Source organism: Nelumbo lutea, chromosome 2, assembly GCF_056320005.1.
Source record: "Nelumbo lutea isolate HS-2025 chromosome 2, American lotus-T2T, whole genome shotgun sequence".
NCBI lineage: Eukaryota > Viridiplantae > Streptophyta > Magnoliopsida > Proteales > Nelumbonaceae > Nelumbo > Nelumbo lutea.
Genome location: NC_142685.1, coordinates 17,869,215 through 17,886,852, shown reverse-complemented (window position 1 = coordinate 17,886,852; position 17,638 = coordinate 17,869,215). Strand labels below are relative to the sequence as shown.

The following is a 17,638-nucleotide window of genomic DNA, read 5'->3' as shown; positions in this document are numbered from 1 at the left end:
ATATTGATGCTTTTCTACTTTTTAAAGGTTCTAAATATTTTGATCTATTTGTGTTGGACCAAACTGTTAACATTTGAAATACCCTGTTTTTACTATTTTATCCCTAAAATAGGCTATTTGGTAAATTTGAGCTCAATTTGTACTATTTCATATAAAATAATTTATCAAATTCAAAATAATATTAAAATCATATAAAATAAATAATAATTACGAGAAATAATTAATAATTAATAAAAAACATAATTAAATTAATAAAAATAATTAATCACTATAAAAAATAATAAAATTATTAAAGTTTAATAAAAATTGAAATAATCAATAAAAATTAGTGATAACTAATTAATAATTAATAATATTGAACTAACATGAATAAAAAATAATTTAATATTTTTATTTTTTTAGAAAATTAAAATAAATTAATAAGACAGATAAGAAATTGATTGACGACTAAGGGTAAGGTGATTTCTCTCTCTCTCTCTCTCTCTCTCTCTCTCTCTCTCTATATATATATATATATATATAAATTATAATAAATAAATTTAATATTTTATATTTATATACATTTATAATATATAAATAAATTTCCAAATCCCATCAGAAATCTGACATGATAAATAGATACTAATTAGATGATAAAATTGAATCTGATCCGAATTTGATCCATTTACAATCATACGCAAGATAGCTTCCTCTTTATTGTAATGTAATAAATATAAATCTTTGAATCATATCGTTGTTTATAGGATGAAGGTAGCCATTTTGATTCGAATATGGTAACGGATGGATTTTTTTTTATGAAGGGGAAATTGTATCAAAGCTTGCCAAGGAATGGTATCAAGACTAGTTTATCTGTATTGAAAGGATATAGATAGGAAACCGAAAGAAATGGACAATCCCTTGTATGAAAGGTTCAAAAAGCCATCACCAAGTCAAAGTAGTTACTAGTAATTAGGGACTGATAGCTAGTGTTGTATATGGGAAGCTTTTTCAAACTAAGATGAATTGCCCCCAATGCTTTAAATCCTAAATATTACATGACTCCATATTAAGTATGGGGCAATTATACTTATCTATAATTTTATTTCACTATTTACATAATATATTTTATTTTTCTTGAGGGGCGACGTTGAACAACAAAATGAGGTGGGAGTAGAAGAGGTAGGGTGTGTAGGGAAATGGGGTGGGAAGGTTTGGGTGTATTATAGATTTTTTTTTAAGGCTGAATTTGGAAGGAGTACAAAAGTAAACTGAACCTATATAGTTTGGAAGGATTCAAAACCTTATATTTTGTATGTATTTACACTGTATATATTTGCATTTGTACTGCTTCCAAACTGAACCTAAAGAAAAAATAAACAAAGTTTTCAATTTTGGGAGTTAAGGGAACATTAAAGAATGATCATTTAACATTTTAATTCTAAGTTTTAGAGGGCCAAAGACCCACTTTATTAAATTTTTTACCTTACCTCTACTTAATAACTATATGTAAATATTGATCTAACAAAAAGTTTGGGGGGCCTTAAGAATGGGATACGCATCATGAAAAGTCTTTATAGCGACTTCTTATTTGAATTAAAAATAAATAAATTAAATTATTAGTACAGAATACACATCTTGGATTAAAAAACTATGTCATCTAAAGAATGAGATCCACATTATTAGACGTAGTCATAATAGCTGTTTCTAAAATTCGCAAATAGTTATATGTCTAAAATTAGCACTTGAGACAGGATAAGCTGAACGCAATAGCTGTTTAAGAGGCTGTGGGACCAATGATATCATAACACCCAACACCAGCTTGTTAATTAGGTTTAGTTCGGAAGGATTATGAATACAAATATGTACAGTGCAAATACATATATAAAATAGTATAAAATACAAGATTTTTCACTTTATATATTTGTATTTGTATTTTTTCTAAACTGAGTCTTAATAAGTGCCCATGTAATTTAGGGATAATGCATTCAACTAATCTGAACATTTTGCACTTATTTTAGAGAGTGAAATAAATTACTCTCACTTTTTCCTAACAATGAGTAGACATATCACATATGCTTGAGAAAGAATACTTCTGTTTAAAAGTGGGAATATATGCTTCTTATACTTCTTGAAAAGAGAGGATGCCACTTAGGGGTGACCAAGGGCCGGGCTCAGGCTGGGCTTTGCATTTATGATAAGGGCTAAAGCTTAGGCTTGGGCCCAGCCCGGTTCGGGGTTCTAGGCCTGTAACATAAGTCCTAGCCCAAGTCTATATGAGTCCGGGCTGGGCCAAGCCTAATTCCGGGTCAATGTTTTTCATATATAAAACATTATATATCTATAATATTTTATATTAAGTAACATAACATGTATATAAACTTTGGTTTTATATACTATATAATATAAAATATTACATATAATATAAATTATACATGTCATGTTATAATATTTATATATATATATAATATATAATATAATGTAAAATAACATGTATACATTATACAAAATGTATAAGTTTAAATATATATAAACCGGGCCTAAATACAAAACCCAGACCCAAACCTAAAATTTTCAAACCAGACGTATGCGGGCCGGGCAGGGCCAGCCTGAAATGATCACCCCTAATGCCACTACTGCCTCCGGCTTTATGTGAGACCTAAATCTTATTATAAAAGACAATCACCTTAGCACAACTACTACCATGGAAAGTCATTTAATCTTGTTGAACAAATTAAAAAAAAAAAAAATACTCACCGATAAGATTGACACCTAACCAGCAAATTATTAAGGTTTGAATTCTTTATTTGTTTTTATTTTTTATTTTTTCTTTCATTTCAGACTGACAGTCAACCTGTATATACATTTACCACCACTCTGTGAGTGGGAATTAAACACGTTCCTAACAGATTGCATGGAGCAAATATATAAAATATTAAATAGCATTAAGAATGAGAAGGACGCTGTTGGAGTTGGAGTGAGGGGACTGTTGTTGCGATGTTGCTATACATAAGTGTGTATAGCACTATAGCGTAACACGTATTCAACGACGGGACCCTTTCCTATTGCTGCAGCCACGTGTCAATTGGTGGAGTATGTTTGTTTAAGTAGTAACATGGGTAAGTCAGATTGATTCAGTTTTATGTTTTTAGGCAATAATCAAATTGAAATATGGGTCTGAAATCAGGACCAAATTGGAATAAATAGGAATACTTAGTATAGAAAAGGAGATGTATTTAGTACAATCCACGTACCACTCCCACAGCCCTGGATATGTATTTAGACGTTCATGACTAAATCCTATCCCAATCTAATCTAATCTAATCTGTTCAGTTCATAACCTTATACAAAAACAGGAAATTAATTAATAAGGGCATTCATTATATATCTTCTTTTCGTCACTCTCGCAAGTATATAGGCTTAACATGCATTCTCCGTACGGGTTTTTGTATGAGATCGAGAATGTGTGAAATGAAGAGTGCTATTTCACACGACAATAAAAGAACTTCAGCCTGCCTCATACTTGGTGGGAATTGAGTCAACTAAAGTCATAAAATGGGACACACACGTGCCAATTCAACAAACAGGGGGCCGGGTGGTCACACACTTCATTTCACATCATACAAAATGCACAATGTTTTCACTTTTCACACAGTAGAGCATTTGCCAAATTAGTTTATTGTCTTTCTCATAGGCATGATTTTTAACTCTACAAGCTCCTTGTACAAATCCAAATTCCTCACGGACAAAAAGGTTCAAACCTTTAAATAATACCTGCCCAGAGGCCAGAGCAATCCCCCCGGGCCCTCCCTAATTCAGTAATTGTCTTGTCAGTTGTCAAACAACTCCACCAAACACACCCCCATATATCCCTATTGAACTCTGCTGTCTGTCATCCTCCACTTGCTGAAAATCTTACGCGTGTATGCGTGTTCTCAGATGGGAGGTCTTACGTACACATAATGACAGAGAAGATGCTGGTAGCTGATCACCTTCACATATCTCAAACCTTAAATTTTAGGATTTTAAGGCCTCCACCCAAAGAGATTGTCTCGTCTGAAATCAACCTCATCATATCAGCCATTTGATTTTGTTGTTGTTTTTTTTTTTCTCAATAATATGTTGAAATTGTCTTTGAAAATCATGGAGACTCCTGTCAGTTGGTCAGTCTTCCAAGGTCCGGAGATGGTGATAAGAATGAGAGAAGGTGAGGAAAGGGAAGAGAGGAGAGGAGAGAAGGGAGCATCCCTTGTGAGAAACCCTAGGTCAGGATTGTGATTGTGTTGTCTATTTGAGGAAGGATTGCTCTCCCCTTTTATAGGGAGAGTTTAAGCCATTAAGGAAGGAGTTCTTTCCTATTAGGAAAAATGATCCCTCCTATTAGGAAAAAAAGGTCTTATTAAGGAATCTTTATTAGAGAATCATATCATTTTTAGATTCTCTTCATACTTGACTCTATTGTACTAACGTGGCGCGGGTGACATCATTGTTTGGCAGGCATACATTCATTAAGCTCACATGTGTAACTTAGAGATGTACGCATAACTAGTAACTGTTCCCATTCTATCATGACTCCGCGGTTTTGTGAGTGTCGAATTCATCGCAATTTTACGCATATTCGGATACATCGAAAATCCGTGTGTGTCCGGGGTTCATCGCAAACCCACATGTGTCTTAGCTTTTTTGCAAAATCGTGCTAACCAAATTTGTGATGAACTCATTGCAATCGTACGATGGATTCTAAGTTCATTGCAGGTGTCCGTATAGTATTGGTTTATACTCTGAGGGTCTTAATGACCACTATGCACCTACACCTCCTAGTCCTAAAAGAAGAAGTACCGGGTCCCGTTCAATGCTTAAGACCTAATAAAATACCCTCTTAAATTTTAATTTTCTCTAATAAAATACATAATTTTTCTCTAATAATATCATTCTCTCTCTCTATCTTTCGTTGTCGTAATAAATATTTGTAACATCTTCCTTCCCCTTAAATCTCTCATTTCTTCTATCTCTTTGAAGTCTTTTTAGTTTTTACCTCTCTCTCTCTCTTAAAATAGAGAGGTATAATGGATAAAGTGAAATCTAAGGGTTAATCCAAGACCAACCCCAAATATGAATAGGACTACAATTTGTTCGACTAGCTTGTAAAATGCTGTTAACTCAATCCAACCCCAATTACACCGTAAATATGACCATTGGCCTGAACCCAAACCAATTTCTGAGCCAAAATTTGCCCACCCAAACCTAACCAATTTTCTTTAATTTCATGCGTTACATAAATTTACTTTCTAATTATTAAGAAATAAAGGGAGACGCAATGCTCTTAACCCCCGGGTTACCAGAAAAGAAATCCACTATCAATAATAAAAATCTCAAATTTTCTCCCGCTAATGATCTTTTGGTTACTTTTAAGTAAAATGTTTCTTCAGACACAAGGGAACAGGAGAAGAAACGGAAGAGGGGAGAGTTGTTGATGTGATAACTACCCATTTGATGAAACCTTTATTAGGCAACACCAGTAGCGAAAGTCTTCCTCTGGAAATTAAAAATTAAAAATTAATTAATACAAACCCCTGAAAAGTAAGGCAGGTAAGAATTTTTCCTACAAGATTGAACCATTGATACTCCAAGTAACTAGACCACTAGATCATAATTATAGTCCATCAAGTTAGCTCGCATTCATTCATTAAGCTTCTACATTTATAATCGGCTTCAAGCCTAGCTGATGGCGCCGAATTGTTTTGGCTCCAACCATTCATGAAGCTTCTTCATTGATGAGACATATATTTAACATGGGTTATTTTTAACAGGAATAAGGAAGTCAGAAGCACCTGTTGATGGTGTGAGTGAGTGGGAAAGATTGATCTGCATTACTCTTGAAGCTCAGTTAGGAAGGAGTATAAATCAATATGTAGAGTGTAAAACCTAGTATTTCGTGGAAGGAGTATAAATACAAATATGTAGAGTGTAAAACCTAGTATTTCGTATGCTTCTGTGCTCCTCTCAGCCTGAACCACTGCACACTAAAATTTGATATTAGAGTTACCAATTTCTTTTGTGGATCAGAAAATACAAATCAATTGAAATTCCCTTTTTCTTATGCACCTCACAGTCCTTGTCACAAGATGCACACTATAGTACAGGAGCTTTATATATAGACGAATAGGCGTTATCCTGGCCCATCCAAAGGCTAGCTAGATACTGTCCCACTTGTTATACAGTGAGAGAGGGCACTCCTAATCCTAGTCTTGTGGGAGTTGGGATTGATCTTATGGGAAATCAATATTAGTCATTCAGTTTGGTTTTGACATCACCAACACTCTTTGATAATTTTTAAAAACCAATCCGGAGGCCGAATCACCAATTTGATTGGTCGGGTTAAATGGTTCAGACCATGTAATTTATATTTTAGTAATAAATAATATATAAATATATTATATGTATTATTTATATTTAAGTTATGTTTTTTAATTTTTTATTTATAAAAATATTAAAATTTGTAATTTATTGTTAAAAATGAGTTTTTCACAAAAATAGTGAGGCAAGGAGCCTATGCATAGATCTCGAAAAGCTATCCAAAATAAAAAAACAAAAAAACCCAATCAGACATCGTAGTGCAAAATTATAGCTTTCGAAAGTTTGCATGTATTGATTGTGCAACCCGCAACCTGATCATTGGATTGAATGGGTCAATGGTTGAACCGATTGGGTCAAACAGTTCTTGACCAAATCAATGGTTTTGACCGTCTGACAGGTCTTGACTGAATCAAACCTAAAATCCTAAAATAATAGTTCAAACGGTTCGACCGACTGCGTCAACTGCGAATTGAAAACATTGCTCTTTAAGAGTTGGAACTAGAGTTATATTCCTTGGTTCCTTCTACTACTACTCCACAACCACAATGGATAGTGAACCGAAAACCCACAATTACCAAGTCACCCTTAGACATTCTTTTCTCATCAGCTAGCTAGAGCCTAGTGGGTCTTGGTGACTCGCTTAGGAGAGTCTCTCTAAAGCAAATCATTTGCTCAAGCCAAGCCTTAAAGGAGCGCCGCCTATTAAAGTAAATATAAACCATAAAGTAGGCCAATTGAATGCTCGTCGTGTAGGCGTTGGTTTCAACTTTCAACTACTCGGGCCCCCCGCCCCTCCTCCTTGCATCTGCCCTTATTTATACACCAAACGTATCTCACATAATCCTTAACACCCCCGTTTTGCTTTTAACAATCAATCCACTTATTTTTTTTTTTCGCTTCTTTCTAACAACAATGCAATCTCCCACCTTTTAAATCCTCCCCTCTCCATAATATAACCCGCCACTTCTATCCCCTCCCTCTCTCTCTCTGTCTGTCAGTCTGTCTCATGGGGGCTCATCCGCGTTTCAAACCAATCTCCAGTTGTGGCTCCCAGGGGCGGTCCAACCAAACAGTGGCCGCAGATCTGGACGGCACTCTTCTAGTGTCTCGGAGTGCATTCCCTTACTTCATGCTTGTTGCGCTAGAAGCTGGAAGCCTTGTTAGAGGATTGCTTCTTCTCGCATCCGTCCCCATTGTATACTTCATTTACCTATTCTTGTCCGAATCATTTGCTATCCAGATCTTCATTTTCATCTCCTTCGCGGGGTTGAAGTTAAGAGACGTCGAGTTGGTGTCCAGATCCGTGTTGCCCAAATTTTACGCTGACGATGTGCACCCTGAGAGTTGGAGAGTGTTCAGTTCCTTTGGCAAACGCTACATCATAACTGCAAATCCAAGGATTATGGTGGAACCCTTTGTGAAGTCCTATCTTGGGGCTGACAAGGTCCTAGGGACCGAGCTCCAAGTTTTCAAATCTGGAAGGCTCACTGGGTTCGCCAAGAAACCAGGTGTTCTGGTTGGAGAGCACAAGAGAGCTGCTGTCGAACAGGAATTCGGCAAAAACTCACCGGATGTGGGCATGGGAGATAGAGAAACCGACCACGATTTCATGTCCCTGTGCAAGGTTTGATCTCATTATATATATATATATGCCGCTTTTTCCTATTTCATTTTGGTCTCGTTTTCATCTCTTTATGGATAGATCATTAATTTCCATGCATTATCATTTGCATGAAACCTCTCTTGCGCAACAAGTTCTCTTTTAATTTTGTTCTATACAAATTTGTTAGTTTTCCTTCTCTCGATGCAATTCCAATTTGCACTCCCTTTCCTATAATTAGACTGTCCCATGCTAAACGGTGTAGGCAAAGTTAGGAAATAGCACCCGGCCCCAAATGTCCCAAACCTTTTGGCATCTGTCATCAACTGGCAGGTACGTCGAATAATACAAAGGGAGAGGTGGTTGTCAGTTGTCTTTCTCAATATTATAATTGTCTTAATTCCGCAGTACTCTCCCGTCCACTCTGTACAGATGTGGCCATGTTAAAGGTTATTATTAGGTTCGAGTAATTTTACACTCTGTAAATGGACACCTGTCAAACAGCAAAGGAGAGTCTGAGTTGATCCCCTTGTCTCTGTGACAGGTGATGTAGGAATTGAGACCAATCCAGACCTGATGGCCAGCTGGCCATGCCTCTCGATCTGCTATCTATCACATTTCACCCAAATTCTCTCTTTCTCCGTAGACTGTAGACACTGGTACAGGCCGGGATTTATGGGGATGGTAGGAGTAAATACGACTGAGACCACCCTATGAGTTCCTCTGCATATCTTTTTCTTCTTATATTTCATCTCTTCATCGAGAATTCCAAATCCATCCCCGCTTCTTCTTAATTTTTCTTCAATGGCACCAATAACTAGAAATCTTATTCTGAAAGTTATGACAGCGGCATGACCACCCTATGAGTTCCTCTGCATATCTTTTTCTTCTTATATTTCATCTCTTCATCGAGAATTCCAAATCCATCCCCGCTTCTTCTTAATTTTTCTTCAATGGCACCAATAACTAGAAATCTTATTCTGAAAGATATGACAGCGGCATGGGCTTGCTTCCTTCACTCCCGCAACAACATAACTAGAAAGGTGGCCGGCCAATTTGTTGTTTGGTCCACTTGGGAGCTGTCTCTATTCATGTGAAGCTTTTGTGGATGTGCTTAACTGGGTCACAGACTCACAGCTAACAGCCCAGATATGTGATAGAATTCACCCAAACGTCAACCCCATGAACATGATAGGACAAATAGGGGAAATTCAAATTTGTCATTCCCATTCGCCATTACTTTTTCTCCCATATTCATTAAGAATCATGATGCTTGCTTGACTAAAATTGCTGTATCTCTGGATTTGATAGAATAGAATAGACCTATGTCAAAGGTCTAAATCTAGATTATTTGTTGAGTTTGCATGATGCAATAACATCACATTTCAGTTATGGTTTGACTGTTCGAAATATCAACAAGGAATTCATTTTCCGAGTCTATATTACTAATTAATCTGTGTTTATATGCATGTTTTCTTAACATGCGCAAGCTATGTAAATTTGATTTTTTTTTTTATGTTTATTATGGTATTTTATTGTAGCTTAAAAAACTCTAAAAATTGTTCTAAGTTTTCATAACAAAAAATAATAATTTCAGTCAAAAGAGAAAAAAAAAAAAGGTGGCTGTAAGCTCTTGGATAAGTACGAGGGGTCTTGTTGAGTTGTTGGGTTGGACACCGATAGAAGTGTCCATTCAAACCCAAATCCGGACCCTATCATATGCGTCTCGGGTCTTGTTTGGTTGGAGCCGGGTACTGCACAAAGCCTTAAATATATGTAGGGACCCAGATGAGCTGAGCCTAATTGGCCGACCCCGTTACGTCATGGTAAAAATATCTCATAAGTTAGAAGTAGTTGAACCAATGTTCCTACCTAATGACAAAAAGTAATTACAGGTATTGATAACTCTACTCCTTTACATGATAAAGCCGGACAAAAACAGAGAAGTCGGATCAAATGTGTCACTGTTACTGGACTGTCTTGGTAAATGCTTTCTAGCAACCACCCACCCTGTTCATCAGTTTGCCTTTCCTTTATTCTTGTGTTGCATGGAAAATGATACGATGGCCCGTGAAAAGTGACGTGTTTGGTTGAAATTAAATTAAAGAAACATAAAAATGAAAATGAAAGTAAAGTATGGGGCTTCACAGTTCACACACAAAAGTAATTTCCAAAATCTCCCACGACTTAGACTTGGTTTGGAGTGGATGGAAAGTTGAAAACCAATATCATTAATTCATGCACGGCCACTGTTTGTAAAAATGTGTGAAAGAAACTGAAGCTTCAAAGTTGAAATTTGCAGGAAGGCTACATGGTACCAAGGAGCAAGTGCAATCCCCTGCCTAGAAACAAGCTTCTAAGCCCAGTCATATTTCACGAGGGGCGTTTTGTTCAGAGACCCAGCCCTCTGGCTGCCCTTTTGACCTTCTTATGGATGCCAATTGGCTTTATCCTCTCTCTTCTCAGGGTCTACCTCAACATTCCCTTGCCCGAAAGGTATGCTCAGTACATGTATGCCTTCCTCGGAATCAAGCTAATTGTGAAGGGAAACCCTCCCCTACCACCCACAAATGGCCAATGCGGAGTCCTCTTTGTTTGCAATCACAGGACCATACTGGACCCTGTGGTCACTGCTGTGGCCTTGGGAAGAAAGATAAGTTGTGTCACTTACAGCATAAGTAAATTCTCTGAACTAATCTCCCCAATCAAGGCTGTGGCCTTGTCAAGGGAAAGAGAGAAAGACGCTGCCAACATCAAGCGTTTGCTCCAGGAAGGAGATTTGGTGATTTGCCCTGAAGGAACCACTTGTAGGGAACCATTCCTTTTGAGGTTCAGTGCACTGTTTGCAGAGCTCACCGATAGGATCGTTCCTGTGGCCATTAATACCAATCAAAGCATGTTCTATGGAACTACTGCTCGCGGCTTTAAATCCATGGATCCTTATTTCGTATTCATGAATCCAAGGCCAACTTTTGAGATTACTTTCTTGAACCAACTGCCTACCGAGCTTACATGTAGAGGAGGCAAGTCGGCAATTGAAGTTGCTAACTATATCCAGAGGGTGCTGTCTGGGACCCTAGGGTTCGAATGCACAAACTTGACAAGGAAGGACAAGTACGAGATGCTCGCCGGAAACGATGGCCGTGTCCCTTCCAAGAAGGATGAAGATCAGAAAGCCTGAGAGAAGGAACTCGAGGAGGGCAAGGACAAAACCAAAAAAAAAAAAAAAAAGTAATGAATGCTTCTTTTCTCTCTGTGTCGACTTTATATTCGAAAGGAAATATATATTTATATGATAGTTATATATAGATATATTGGATTTCAATGTGTCACATATATGATTAAATAATTTTCGTATAAATTAAGCTTGAAATTGAATAAGGGTGAATCTTGGTTTAATAGCTGATGTGTTGTTTCTCATCACGCACGAAAAACCAATGTATTGTACATGGAATTTCTGTTTTTCCAACTCGTTATTCAGTTATTCTGTTGTCGGCAACTCGGCATGGGCCACATGTTTTCCTGCGTGGATTTTTATTTAGGTTGTGTTCGGGTTGAAAAAAAAAGTAGGTAGGGCTGTTCATAATAAGACCTAAACCGATCAATCCGGTCCGATGGAGTTGGCTGGTTTTTCTTCAGCATTGGCCGATTTTGGGTTAAAAAAAATATAAACCGATGTTTCAGGTCGGTTTCGGTTTCATTTCTAGGTAAATCGACTAGGTCGGGTCGGGTGGAAAAGCGATAGTAACCCGACCCAACTCGACCCGTGAACAGCCCTAAAAGTAGGTAGAAGAAGACAAAGGTAGGAAATTTATCCATGTAACATATTATTAGGGATGTAAATAGATTGGATCGGATTCGAATCAGGGTATATTTGAATCTGATTCGATATTGTTTGTCAGATCCAATTTGATTGGATTGGATCTGAATTTGAATCCTATCGGATTTTTGGATCTTTGGATTTGATTTGATCCTAGTTGTTTTTTTAATAATAAATTATTCAAAAAAATAAAATATACTAATTTAAATAAAGAAAAACAAAAAAAATAAGTATTTTTTAATTATTTTCATCATATATATATATATATATACATGTTTTCATAAAAAAATAAATAATATAACAAGTTTATAAATATAAAAATATAATATAAATAATATATCTATAAATAAATAAATAACATATATATATAATACACCAGATCAGATCTTCTCATATTGAATAGGGGTGATCTGAATTTGATCATCCAATCCAAATATCCGATCAGGGTGATCTGAATTCGACCAAATAGGATCGAATCTTGGATCAGATCCAATCCATTTGCACCCCTACATATTTATTTTTCATCCCCTTGCCATTTTAATTCCCTTATAAGAGTTGAGCTATGTAACCATTGAAAGTTATCTCTATTTTCCATCTTCCATTGATCGCAGACATAGAATGTAAGGTGACTTTAATAGCTTAATTCCCAATTCCAATTCCACCGCCACATAAAGCCTATAGCCTAAGTCTATCGGCAATGGAAGAGAATAAATCAACCTTAGAAGATGGTAATGAAGTATATAAAGTTGAGCAACCGCTCTTATCTGAAAAATCCTTACATCTCAATACACCATTAATACAATATTAGCGGAGGGACTTAGATTTGCGAAGGTTGGAATGGAATCATCGATTTATCAATTCATTGATCCGGTCTTTGACAAAAAATTGTTGAATCGGTCAATGATCCATTGATCTAAGCAGTCAAATTATTGACTCATTGACCTATTCAATGGTTTTTTGTTGTTTTTTATTTTTTTTAATCGGCCATCAAGGCAACCGGTTCTGTTTTATCCTAATTTCGGTCCATAGCCAAAAATCGTTGAATCGGTCAACAATCCATTGACCCAAGCGGTTAAACCATTGACCCGTTCAATGGTTTTTTTTTCTGTTTTTTTATTTTATTATTTTTATTATCAAAACGAGCCATCCGTTCGAACTGAACAGTTGAATCGTTGACCCAAAAACCGGTGGACAGAACAGTTCCGTTTTCAGGTTGTATAAGTCACACGCTCAAATGACATAACACGTATGGTAATGCTTAATGAACCTCACACACTCAATTTTTTGCATGTAATTTTTGTTGTCATAATGGGTTGTTCGTTTTTTTTTTTTTTTTTTTTTTTTTTCTAATTGGAAACTATCAAGGCAACTAGTTCCATTTTACCCCAATCCTAGTCCCTGACCAAAAACCATTGAATCGGTCAATGACCCATTGACTTGAGTGGTCGAACCATCAACACATTGACTCGTTCAATGGTTTTTGATTGTTTTTTATTTTTTTAATTTTTGTTGTCAAAACGAGTCGTCCGTTCGAACCAAATGGTTGAATTGTCGACCCAAAAACCGGTGGCCAAAATGGTTTCATTTTTGGGTTGTATGAGTCACACGCTCGAATGACATAACATGTATGATATTACTCAATGGACTTCATGCACTCAATTTTTTGCCTATAATTTTTGTAGTCAGAACGGGCTGTCCATTCAAACCGGATGATCGAACCGTTGACCTGAAAACCGGTGGCCAAAACGGTTCCTTAAAATTTTTCTTATAATTTTTTGTTGTCAAAACGGGCCGTCCATTTGAACTGAACAACAAAACCATCGATCAAAAACCGATGGCCTAAATGGTTCCGTTTTTGGGTTGTATGAGTCATACACTCAAATGACATAACACGTATGATACTACTTAATGGACATCACAAACTCAATTTTTTGCCTATAATTTTTGTTGTTAGAACCGATTGTCCGTTCAAACCAACTGATCGAACCATTGACCCAAAAACCGGTGGCTAGAATGGTTCCATGATTTTTTGCTTCTAAGTTTTGCTGTCAGAACGGGCCATCCGTTCGAACTAAACGGTCGAAGAGTCGGTTGTCATAACATTATTAACAACATTTATCGATAATAGTAGGTAATTATACTATTTAATTAAATAATCATTAATGATAGTTTTAATAATATTGTTTAGTTATTTTTAATATAATAGTAATTATTAAATTTATGAATAGGATTTATTAACAATATTCATTAAATTAATAATTACCAAAATTAAATTAAATTAACAGTATTTATTAGTAATAGTCAGTAATTATAATATTTTATTAAATAATCAATAACAATACTTTTAATAACATTTTTAATTATTTTGAATATAACAATAATTACTATATTTATTAACAGTATTTATCAATAACAATATTTATAATTTTAATTTAAAGTAAAATTTAAGTAAATATCTATTTATTAACAATATTTATAATAACAGTAATTATTAATTATAATCACTAATTATATATTTATTATATTACTATAATAATCAGTAATTATTAAAATTGGGTTACTAAATTTATTAACAGTATTTTTTTAATAACAATATTTATAATTTTAATTTAAAGTAAAGTTAAAGTAAATATCTAGTTATTAACAATATTTATAATAATAGTAATTATTAATTATAATCACTAATTATATATTTATTAAATTACTGTGATAATCAGTAATTTTTCTTACAGTATAGTTACTGTAATTAATTAGTAATTATTGTTATTAATTAATAATTAATTAGTAACTAATTACTGGAAATGGGTGCATGTTATTACACTATTAATTACTGTAATTAATTAATAATTATTGTTATTAGTTAGTACTGTAATTATTATTACAGTAATTAATCAGTAATTATTGTTATTAATTTGTAATATAATTATACTATTAATTAGTAACATAATCAGTAATTATTATTACAGTAATTATATAATTACACTATTAATTACTGTAATTAATTAGTAATTATTGTTATTAATTAATAATTAATTAGTAACTAATTACTAGAAATGGGTGATTACACTATTAATTACTATAATTAATTAATAATTATTGTTATTAGTTAGTAATTAATTAGTAATTATTGTTATTAATTAATAATTAATTAGTAATTAATTATTGGAAATGGGTGCTCGCACGTGGGATCTACTTGCACGAGTAGATTCCATTTCGTGAGTGCAGAGAGAACCCATATCCTTTTAATTATTCTTGTTATTAATTAATAATTATTGTTATTAGTTAATAATTAATTAGTAATTATTGTTATTATTTAATCATTAATTATTAGAAATGGATGCTCGCACGTGTGATCTACTCACACGAGTAGATTCCATTTCTTGAGTGCAAAGAGCACCCAAATCCTTTATATATAATATGTGTATATAAGATGACAGATCTGGGTCGAACCTATAAGGTTAAAACTGGTCATGTCTGTACTTCACATGGGTTGTTGGGTTGGTGAAGTCGATGGCTACTTATTGGAGGATAGTTCAGACGTTGGGTTGGTGAGGTCGACAGGTTAAGCCGTAAGAAAACAATGCAAGAGTATCTAGGGTGGGCATTTTTTTTTTCTTTTTTTGGTAAGACCAAAGTGGCCATCTTTGTTTTTTTTCGGTAAGACCAGAGTGGCCAGCTTTTTTTTTTTAAGACGGTAAGACCAGAGTGGGCATCTAATGCTTAAATTAGCGATGAATAAAAGAGAGCAAGGCAAGAAAGTTGTAAATGCAAAAGTGTATTAAGTGCATAATTGTGCATACTTTTGTGGTTGAAGAAGGTGCCGCATGAGTCTCACATAGTGCCTCCAAGATTTTTGGGAAAATGTGACTTATTAGCCCGCCACCCTTGGAGGTGGTTTTAGTTAGGGCTGCAATTTGGGCTGGTTTGGCCCGAACCTAACCCGAAAAAGCCAGGTTGGGTTGGGCTGGGTTGATGATCGAGTTAGGGCTAGGGTTGAAATTCTTGAACCCGACCTTAGTTCGGATTGGGTTAGGGTTGACCCCCCAAGCAACCCGAACCCAACCCCCTATAATACTTGACTACTAGTCTACTACATGGCATATATATATATAATGATTTGCTTAGATGCATGATAGTTGTATAGCCCCCTACATACTATCATGCCTTTCTTTAAGTTATTCATAGGTACTTGACTACTTGTCTTTTCCTTTTGTCTTGTAATTTTTATGTGTGACCTATCAAATAGATTCAAATTATTTGCTTGATACTATCAATTGTTATTAGTGATTTTATTTCCATAATTTTATGTTTCATTATTGTTGATTTCATGAATTTATATTTTTGAGAAAAATTCTATCACAAGTCATAACTCATGATAAATAAATACTTATTTTTTTACTAGATTTTAAGGGATGGGAAGGTTGGGTTGGGCCAACCCAACCTGAAGTTAACATCAGGTTGGGTTAGGGTTGAAGGAATTAGTTAGGGTTAGGGTTAGGGTTGAGTAGGTTGGACTGAAGGTCGAGTTGGGGGTTTAGAACATCGGGTTGAGATAGAATTGGCCTCAACCCAACCTAATCGAGCCCGACTTACAGACCTAATTTTAGTGAATAATAATAAGGCTTATCCAATTATATCCAAAGCAAGTGGCATGGAAATCAGTTCTATCCATTAGGCAATGTGATCCCAAAGGAATTGGAAACAATAAGTCACACCTAATAAAAGCCAGTTGTCATGTCATGTAAGTTGCCCGTGTACTCTTGCCGAACTCCCTGGTCTGCTCCTACCAAGGTCCCCAATCTACTCCACCGAGATGCATAAGTCACATAAAGCGTGGTTCCGAATGATTTAGAAAGGATACATCACTACCTATGTGGCGCCAAAATGTGATACAAACAGTTTAAAAGTGTTAATTGAGAGATTTCATTGGAGGGCCAAATATGAGTTGAATCATGATTCATGAACCGACGAAAAATAAATCAAACAAATATGAGTTGTGTGACGGATAATAAAGAATTGAGAGTACAACCGAAGAGGCCCTATCATGGGGGTTTACAGGTGGTCCATATGTTAGCAACCGCACAACCTGATAGTCATCGGGTCGGCAAAACAAGCACAAGGCCCGACCTGTCGGGGCATATTCTACCGGAGACGCCACTTAGGGTCACATGGGATCAATAAAGAGACGCCACTGTAAGTTAAATTTGAAGAAATGAATGCGTGTCAGAATCTACGGCATGCCATTATGCCCCCATTAAAATTTTAAAATAATAGTTGTAACGGACGAATTGGTTTTGATTCCAAATTCATTCTTCTGCCAACCCGTCGTACTTGAGAGTTGAGCCCACATTCAAAATGGATCGAACGAAAGGACTGTTATACAACGCATTAGCCCATACACGTAGAATGGGCCGTTTTGGTCGTCGGCAATTAAAATCCAAAAACAAGCATTTTATGGAGCAGGTGAGCCATCTGATCGGGTACCTTCGATATGGACGGTTCATAACATGGTTTTAAAACTGTCGTTGATCCGGGTGGTCGAACCATTTGACCCGTAAACCGGCCATTTATTTGATTTTATTTTATATATACTTTTTAAAGTTTTAAAAACATTACAAGCTGACCAGTTGATCTGAAAACCGGTGACTAAAGTGATTCCATTTTTGAATTGATTTTTATCTTGATTCATAAAAGAAAATGCATGCACCTCTTGGCTTGTTCAGAAGTGCCAAATCCAAGGTCCAGATCCTTTAACCAGAACCCAGTTCATCTATTGTTCGTCCATGTTTTTCTATTGATGGTTTTATGTTTCCATTACCTGCTTCTGCTTGTATACGGCAATTTTGTATTTTGGGAGAAGTGGTCCGTCCAATCGGCTGAGCCCA

The 17,638-nt window shown here is 35.5% G+C and overlaps 1 protein-coding gene across 1 annotated transcript; it reads left to right on the top strand.

The window, feature by feature from the left end:
- Window positions 1–7,131: 7,131 nt before the first annotated feature.
- On the top strand, window positions 7,132–11,332 carry LOC148868925 (glycerol-3-phosphate 2-O-acyltransferase 6-like). The gene is made up of 2 exons (XM_088973019.1): window positions 7,132–7,957; window positions 10,236–11,332. The coding sequence occupies exons 1-2, from the start codon at window positions 7,340–7,342 to the stop codon at window positions 11,112–11,114; spliced, it is 1,497 nt and encodes a 498-aa protein (XP_088829145.1). The 5' UTR covers window positions 7,132–7,339; the 3' UTR covers window positions 11,115–11,332.
- The last annotated feature ends 6,306 nt before the right edge of the window (window positions 11,333–17,638 follow it).